The sequence below is a fragment of the Polypterus senegalus genome, chromosome 4 (genome assembly GCF_016835505.1).
Source record: "Polypterus senegalus isolate Bchr_013 chromosome 4, ASM1683550v1, whole genome shotgun sequence".
Taxonomy (NCBI): Eukaryota; Metazoa; Chordata; class Cladistia; order Polypteriformes; family Polypteridae; genus Polypterus; species Polypterus senegalus.
In genome coordinates, this window is record NC_053157.1 from 217152411 (window position 1) to 217162225 (window position 9815).

At 39.0% G+C, this 9815-nt stretch overlaps 1 gene segment (V, D, J or C); it reads left to right on the top strand.

The window, feature by feature from the left end:
* Window positions 1-8889: 8889 nt before the first annotated feature.
* Window positions 8890-9384, top strand: LOC120528800. The segment is given in 2 exon segments: window positions 8890-8965; window positions 9077-9384. Coding segments are annotated over 2 exon segments (357 nt in total).
* The last annotated feature ends 431 nt before the right edge of the window (window positions 9385-9815 follow it).

The following is a 9815-nucleotide window of genomic DNA, read 5'->3' on the forward strand; positions in this document are numbered from 1 at the left end:
TGGGATGAAGATTATCACTGGCTGCAGCTCGAAGAGGGGTGCCGCCATCGGGACAGACGTGGAGAGAGCAAACCAAATGAACAACTTCTTTAATAGGTTTGATCACAGTAACCCACTCTCACCTCGGAGTACTGCATCCTCCAACCATCCTTCTGCTGATACCAGCATAGGTGAGACATCCTCACCCACAATTACAGCAGCCCAAGTGAGCAGAGAGCTGAAAAGACTTCGTGCCAGCAAAGCAGCGGGTCCAGATGGTGTATCGCCACGACTGCTGAAGGCATGTGCGTTGGAACTGGGGAGTCCTCTACAGCGCATCTTCAACCTGAAACTGGAAAAGGGGATAGTCCCAAGGCTTTGGAAAACATCTTGTATCACCCCTGTCCCAAAGGTATCACGTCCTAGTGAGCTGAATGACTTCCGGCCTGTTGCTCTGACGTCACATCTAAAGAAGACCATGGAGCGGCTGCTGCTTCACCACCTGAGGCCACAGGTCCGTCACGCCCTCAACCCTCTGCAGTTCGCATACCAGGAGAAGGTGGGAGCGGAGGATGCCATCATCTATATGCTACACCGATCCCTCACCCACCTGGACAGAGGCAGTGGTGCTGTAAGAATTATGTTTTTGGACTTCTCTAGCGCCTTCAACACCATCCAACCTCTGCTCCTTAGAGACAAGCTGACTGAGATGGGAGTAGACTCACACCTGGTGGCATGGATCGTGGACTATCTTACAGACAGACCTCAATATGTGCGTCTTGGGAACTGCAGGTCTGACATTGTGTTCAGCAATACAGGGCGCCGCAGGGGACTGTACTTTCTCCGGTCCTGTTCAATCTATATACATCAGACTTCCAATATGACTCGGAGTCCTGCCACGTGCAAAAGTTCGCTGATGACACTGCTATTGTGGGCTGCATCAGGTGTGGGCAGGAGGAGGAGTACAGAAAGTTAATCAAAGACTTTGTTAAATGGTGCGACTCAAACCACTTACACCTTAACACCAACAAGACCAAGGAGCTGGTGGTGGATTTTAGGAGGCCTAGGCCCCTTATGGACCCTGTGATCATCAGAGGTGACTGTGTGCAGATGGTGCAGACCTATAAATATCTGGGAGTGCAGCTGGATGACAAATTGGACTGGACTGCCAATACTGATGCTCTATGTAAGAAAGGTCAGAGCAGACTATACTTTCTGAGAAGGTTGGCATCCTTCAACATCTGCAGTAAGATGCTGCAGATGTTCTACCAGACGGTTGTGGCGAGTGCCCTCTTCTACACGGTGGTGTGCTGGGGTGGCAGCATAAAGATGAAGGACGCCTCACGCCTGGACAAACTTGTTAAGAAGGCAGGCTCTATTGTAGAATTAAAGTTGTACAGTTTAACATCTGTGGCAGAGCGACGGGCACTAAGCAAACTCCTGTCAATGATGAATAATTCACTGCATCCACTTAACAGTGTCATCTCCAGGCAGAGGAGTAGCTTCAGTGACAGACTTTTGTCACGGTTCTGCTCCACTGACAGACTGAGGAGATCGTTCCTCCCCCACACTATGCGACTCTTCAATTCCACCCGGGGGAGTAAATGCTAACATTAATTTTATTTTAATTTTTTTAATTTTTAATTTTTTTTTAATTTTTATTTTTATTACTATTTAATTTAATATTGTTTCTTTGTATCAGTATACTGCTGCTGGATTATATGAATTTCCCCTTGGGATTAATAAATCTATCTATCTATCTATCTATCTATCTATCTATCTATCTATCTATCTATCTATCTATCTATCTATCTATCTATCTATCTATCTATCTATCTAACATGCTATTCTTGATAAATTTCAGTCAGGTTTTAGAACAAATCACAGCACAGAAACTGCACCTGTTAAAGTAGTAAATGATTTGCGAGTGAATGCAGACAGAGGCCATTTATCTGTTCTCATCCTCTTAGATCTGAGTGCTGCATTTGACACCATTGATCACAACATTCTTAGAAATGGCCTTAGTCAATGGGTGGGCCTCTCTGGCAGTGTCTTAAATTGGTTTGAATCCTACCTGGCAGGTAGAAACTTCTTTGTGAGTTGTGGTAATCACATCTCAAAGACACATGATATCCGATATGGTGTTCCACAAGGCTCTATCCTGGGTCCGCTGCTTTTCTCAATCTACATGCTTCCGTTAGGTCAGATTATTTCAGGTTACAACGTGAGTTACCACAGCTATGCTGATGACACACAACTGTACTTATCAATAGCAACTGATGACTCCGACTCTTTCGATTCACTAACACAATGTCTTACTGGTATTTCTGAATGGATGATTAGTAATTTTCTCAAACTAAATAAAGAGAAAACTGAAATTTTAGTAATTGGCAATAATGGATTCAATGAGGTTATCAGAAATAAACTTGATGCATTAGTATTAAAAGTTAAGACAGAAGTAAAAAACTTAGGGGTAACTGTTGACTGTAATCTGAATTTTAAATCGCATATTTATCAGACCACTAGGACAGCATTTTTTCACCTAAAAAACACAGCAAAAGTTAGACCTCTTATATCATTGAAAGATGCTGAGAAATTAATTCACGCTTTTGTTTTCAGTCGACTAGTTTACTGTAACGCACTCCTCTCAGGACTACCCAAGAAAGACATAAATCGTTTGCAACAAGTGCAGAATGGAGCTGCTAGAATCCTAACTAGGAAAAGAAAATCCGAACACATCTCTCCAGTTTTGATGCCACTACACTGGTTACCTGTGTCATTCAGGATTGACTTTAAAATTCTGCTTATGGTTTATAAAGCCTTAAATAATCTCGCTCCATCTTATATATCGGAATGTCTGACACCTTATATTCCAAATCGTAACCTTAGACCTTCAAATGAGTGTCTCCTTAGAATTCCAAGAACAAAACTTAAAAGAAGTGGTGAGGCGGCCTTCTGCTGATATGCACCTAAAATTTGGAATAGCCTGCCTATAGGAATTCGCCAGGCTAATACAGTAGAGCACTTTAAAAAACTGCTGAAAACACATTACTTTAACATGGCCTTCTCATAACCTCACTCTAATTTAATCCTGATACTCTGTACGTTCAATTCATCATAATAACTATTCATGGTGGCTCTAAAATCCGTACTGACCCCTACTCTCTCCTCTGTTTTTTTTTCTGGTTACTTTGTGATGGCGACCTGCGCCACCACCACCTACTCAAGGCATCATGATGCTCCAACATTGATGGACTAAAAGCTACAAGTCTACATGACCATCATCATCAAGTCCTTCCGTGAGACCCCAAAATACAAAGAGGACTGATCATTTATGTGAGGTAGAATGGCCAGAGGGGACTGGGTGGTCTCATGGCCTGGAATCCCTGCAGATTGTATGTTTTTCTCCAGCCATCTGGAGTTTTTTTTTTTTCTGTTCACCCTGGCCATCGGACCTTACTCTTATTCTATGTTAATTAGTGTTGACTTATTTTATTTTCTTACTGTCTTTTATTTTTCTATTCTTCATTATGTAAAGCACTTTGAGTTACCTTTTGTATGAAAATGTGCTATATAAATAAATGTTGTTGTTGTTATACAGTGCTGTGACATAATGTTCCCCAAGGCCGCGGAGCAGCATATACATAAACACAGGACAAGTGTAAGATGGGTAAAGAACTATACTATACTATAATAGATAAATAAATCATTAAAAATTAGTAATAGCTAAATTAGTAGATAGTATTAATTTGAAATAGAAAGTAATAAATAATAACAGTAAAACTAATAATAAAAAACAATAGCAGTGATAAGTGTAACAAATCTACTACATTTAAATTCGCTATCAGGAACAGATCTGAGGACAGAGGGGCAGCACAGAGTTCAGAGTCCGGACAGCCAAGGGGTAGAAGCAGTTTAGTACCTGGTAGAACTGGTTTGAATGCTACAGTACCTTCTGCCAGATGGAAGTGGGACAAAGAAACAGTGGGTGGGGTTGTAGTGGTCCTTCACAATGCTATAAACGTTGTGGATACAATGCTTTACAAAGATGTAGTCGATGGAGGGCAGAGAGGACCTAATAATCTCCTCTGTATTGTGCACTATCCATTGTAGGACCTTATGGTCAGAGACACTTTAGTTCCCAAACATGGCAAGTTGGTTAGAAGACTCTTGATGCAGCCTCTGTAGAATGTAGTGAGAATGGGGTGAGGTGGAGACTCATCTGTGCCTTTTGGGTATGGAGCTGGTGTTAATTGACCAAGTAAGACCATCTGTCAGGTGCACTCCAAGAAATTTGGTGGTCTTGACCAGTTCCACCGGCATGAGCCTTCCTGAAGTCAGAAATGATCTCTTTCATTTTGTCCAAATAAAGACACAAATTGTTGCACTTGCCCCAGTCCAACAATTGTTGCATTTCCATTCTGTAAGCTGATTCATTTCCATTGCTGATGACACCCACCACCATTGAGACATTTGCATACTTAATGATGGTATTAGAGGTGTATGCAGCCGCGCAATCAGGAGTCAGCAAACTGAATGGAAGTAGGCTGAATACCCAGCCCTGGGGGGCACCAGTGCTCAGAGCAATGATACTGGAGATGATGTATGCAATACGTAATGTGATGCGGACGTGGCATCAGAAATGTTATAGCCTTCAGTCATCCAGTCTGCAGAGGTAGGAAATAGTGCAAACCCCTGGAGCGAGAGTAGAATTATAGTCACTGGAGCCCTTCTGCTGTCACCCTATGCACACACATGTGACAATGTATAGAAAGAGTGCTATGTTAGAATAAATTAAAATGAATTAAATTGAAATTAACCTCATAGAAATTAAATCAGTGTGCTGATGATGACAAGACAAGACAAGACATAGGCAGTATGTGAACTCTAATGTACTAAAGGAAGTTGGCAGCCACTTAGGTGCATTGGCCATTCTAAATTGTCCCTAGTGTGTGCTTGGTGTGTGTGTGTGTGCGCCCTGCCCGGGGTTTGTTTCTTGCCTTGCGCCTTGTGTTGTCAGGGATTGGCTCCAGCAGACCCCCGTGACCCTGTAGTTAGGATAAAGCGGGTTGGATAATGGATGGATGGATGAATTAAATTGTAGGGCATACTCAAAACATGCAATCTAGTGATTCAGGTGGTTGATGAAAACACTCACACGTTTGATTTTGTCCTTTGCAGAAAAACAAAGAAATTAAACTGTATTGGCAGGCAACGGTCATAGAATAAAAATTGTGGAAAATACGGGAGTTGTACCGCACCCTGAACCTGGACACAGACAGGCTGACCACACAAGTGAAAAAACAGCACACTTTTTACTTCTTTTGTTGCCTTTACAGCACAGTGCACAAATCACTGACAATACTGCTCAAACCCTTTTCTTCTTCTCTCTTTCTTTCTATCACTTTCTTTGATTCTCCCTCTAAATCTTTCTCCACTCCTCTCCTATAAAGAATTGTCCTCCACCTCCCCACTCTGGCTCCTCAGATGGAGTGAGGCGGCCTCTTTTATAGTGTACCCAGAAGTGCTCCAGGTGCTCTCCGATCTTCATCTGGCAGTACTTCCAGGTATTGTGGAAGTGCTACAGTCCAGGGCTCCGGAACTGTTCGGAAATGTGCTATATAAATAAACGTTGTTGTTGTTTTATAGTGCTGTGACATAATGTTCCCCTGGGCCGCGGGGCAGCATATACATAAACACAGGACAACTGTAAGATGGGTAAAGAACTATACTATACTATAATAGATAAATAAATCATTAAAATAAGTAATAGCTAAATTAGTAGATTCCTACTCCTTGGGAGTGGCCACAGGCTCCAGCAGGGTAGAGCATTTAAGCTCCAAGCCAGTAGTCCCAGTGCAATCGAGGGGTTCCTCACGTGTTCCAGAGGATGTATTGCCACAAATATGTTCTCTCCCTCTCCTTCCATCACAGGGAAGTCCTGGCCAGGCTAGGGCCCCAGCCACCCGCCATAATATACATATATAGTTGAACCTGGAAGTCAGCAAGTTTTTTTTCATTTTCTTATTTAAAAGTTCTCTAAAAAAGATTAAATCTGTGAATAAAAAAAAAAAATCAAAAATGAACCCTTATACAAGACAAAGCACATCAGATTATTTTCTGTTTGGAGCTCCGGTTACATTTCAGCTGGGGTTGTCCTCCCTGGCTGGGATTCAAATGATTCTTTTATGAATGTTTGGCTAATTTTTCCATAAATATGATTGATCTCTGACTTCACCTTCTGGATGTGTTTACTGGGACATTATTGCTTACCTACATTAGGCAACTCCTTCTTTGCCTTTTTTGCTTCTCTGAGCCTCATTCATTAAGCAGAGCATTACCAAAAAATAAAGCTTTTTATTTTTAAAGATTCAACATTTGCCTCTGTACTGACTAGGTAGAGTTTGACTGTTTTCCCCTTTCTAATGGACATTTTTGAGTCATGATTGGAATTTATTGTTCTAAGGACCCCAAATTTCATGACACCTCCAACCTAAGAGGAAACTTACAATTACTGAGACAAAACAGTTATAATTGTACAAAGACAGCCCCATGAACATAAAAATACACGTTTAATTTAGGCCACTGAAATAAACTGACTGGCCTAATATAATCATATAATAAAACAATATCAGAATATAAAGATTGTCTTTAAATATTTACACGTAATTCCTTTTTACCGTGTACTCTACAACACATGCAAAGAGCACAATGTCAGAGTTTGTCCTCCCGAGAATGAGATCCTCAACACACACCAGGAACAAAAGTGAGCAGGGTCATTAATGAAGTCATAGATTTAACTTAAGCTTTGATGAAATCACATTTCATAGATGTTTATACTTTGAATTGAATCAGTTTTCAGGAAAAGATGAAAACTGCAGTCTTGTTGCCATATTGATTGTTTAATTTTAATTTTGCCTCTGAGTCTCATATGCTATTCCATTCTTCTTCTTCTTCTTCTTCTTCTTCTTATTATTATTATTATTGCTTATGCTGTTGCCTGTCATTTCTGCCCCCAATCCTCCCTTACAAAGTTTCTGATAAGTCAGCAGCCTATAGAAAAGAATTCTGGAAATCTTTTTTAAAAAGTGTTTAAGAGAACACTTTTCTTAAAAACAGTTACAAGTCACTAAACAAAATAGAATCGTCAGCTTTTATTACTAATTATATCCTGTCACTTAATATCATAGACATTGTTGTAACTCATATTTTTAGTGTTTTAAGTGTTTAAATTTTATTGAGCAAAAACAATATATATATATATATATATATATATATATATATATATATATATTATATTTGTCTATATATAAGCACTAAGCTTCTGATTAAAAAGTAGCAACTCAATGAGTCAAATTCATGTTAGTGTTTGCCAAGAAACTAGATTATAGTAATACTTTTAGTAACAACATTGTGAACATTTATATCATTTTTAGATCCTTATAGTACTAAGGTGTTGTACCGTGTTAGCCATTATGAATGTAGAGAAAAGTCAAGCAAAATGACACCTTTTATTGGCTAACTAAAAAGATTACAATATGCAAGCTTTCGAGGCAACTCAGGCCCCTTTTTCTTGATTACATCTTGCCTGAAGAAGGGGCCCGAGTTGCCTCGAATGCTTGCATATTGTAATCTTTTTAGTTAGCCAATGAAAGGTGTCATTTTGCTTGACTTTTCTCTAGATCCTTATAGATATTAATATCTTTAAATTGGCAATTCCATTCTATATTTCCTATTAAGAGGTTTTTAAAAGGTAAGTATTCTTCCACTGTGATCAAAAATGCAAATGTTCTGAGAAGTATAAACATTAAAACTCTTTATAAAAAAGTATATAAATTGAATATATTTAAATCATACGTATACTTCAAAACATTCTCTAAAATAATCATAGCAAGTGACCTAGTAGCTAAGCTTTCCTATTACGTGTATTCAAACGTATCCAGTGCAGGATTAAATGAAGCAATCATATCATTAACATCCCGAGCATTCCTATTTTGTCATTTCTGATATCCAAGCACTTAACACAGTCAATGAAAGATATTACATTTAGTTTTATATCTACAATATTAGCTGTACTTCATTAGTATTTTGTTCTAAGCTTCTGTTGTCATTTACAATAATTTTTGGATCTAATGAAGAGTATCCACTCCAAGAATATTTGTTTTGCTCTACATTAAGTTTGGAATGAGGCTGAATATTGCTTTTAATGTGTGTATTAGCTCTGAATTAACCTGTTACCACTCCATTTCTTGTTCTTTTTTTCTTAAGAGTTTTGATTAAATTATTTCCTACACTTTTTGCAATAATTCTCTTTTGTGAATTACTTTTCATCTTTTTACCACCTACTTATATTCATTCATTTTTTCCTTGTCCATAATTATGTCCTGCTCACAACTCAGAAATTGATTAAGTGGGTTTAAGAATTTCTGCATATTACTATTGTGCTACCACTGTTACAATTTTGTCTTTTTTAATTTATTTTGTCACCCTTACAAATGGCCATGCCTTGATAGTGTGGTGTCATCTTTATATGTCATTTAAGTTCATTATATAAAGTGGCAAACTTCTTCTTTTATAATTTTTTCTCTCTGACAGTCAGAATTCAGTCCTGCACAGGGTGCCAGACCATTACTGGCAACTGATTTTTTTTTTTTTAATTTCATTTTTTTATTAGAGTGTTTAGGGTGAAGGTGAAAAGCACATTCTTAAAGATGAATTTGTCTATCCTGCACTCCCTTCAAAACCCTCAATGGCTTTTCCTGTGTAGACATTTTGAACTTATTTTGAACCAATGAAGGGCTATGTTCACAATTTTTATTATGTGACTGAGATAAATTTACATCCAGGACACTCATTTGCATAGCTGACCCACTCCACTGCTCTCTCTGCTGGTTTTAAATGACAGTTGACTTCAGTCTCTAGTGATTCACTGACAGAATGGCCTCCTACTTTCTGCTGATGTGTGTTGCACTGGTGTTTGCTCACAGTAAGAATAACACTCTAACCTTACAAACTGCTTTAATGTAAAAATGTGTTATATTGTGAAGTGAAATATTTTTCAAGACACTTTAGTAATCAACAAACAATTTCTTTTCAGATTCTAGTGGACAGAATATTCTGACTCAGACTCCAGAGGTTCAGACTGTTCTAGCAGGTCAAGGTGTCTCAATCAAGTGCAAAGCCCAAAGCTCTATAAGAAGCAACTACCTGAATTGGTACCTGCAGAGACCTGGTGAAAGGCCTAAACTTCTGATCTATGCTACAAGCAACCTTGCCTCTGGGATCCCAGCACGTTTCACTGGGAGTGGATCAGGAACTGACTACACTTTGACCATCAGTGATATCCAGACTGAAGATGCAGGAGTCTATTACTGTCACCAGCCTTGGGACCCAGACACACAGTGATAAACACTTGAACAAAAACCTCTATGATTTCGAAGTGCAGGGCATGACACAGATGCAGAGAGAGGAACTGCAGAAAAAGAGACCGACAGAGAAGTGAGCTGCAGAGTTAAAAGTAGGCCAAGAACTGCAGTGAGAAGTCAATTAGTGGATAATGTCTGTTATTCTGGATTGTAATTTAGGGTGCATTGACTGCATGTCTTTCCTTAGAAGTTATGTCGGCCATTCAAGTGGACTATGATTAAGTTTAGAGGAGCTAATGAGTCTGCTTGTCAGTAAGTATTTAAATAAAAATCTCTAGTGAAAAAATAAATGGCTAGATTCATTTCATGTCTTGTGTATGAAAATATTGAGCCTTCGGCCATATGTTGTGGATATTCTACTAGTACAATATTGTTGATTTCTTCCATAAAGATGCATTGGACAAGGAAAAG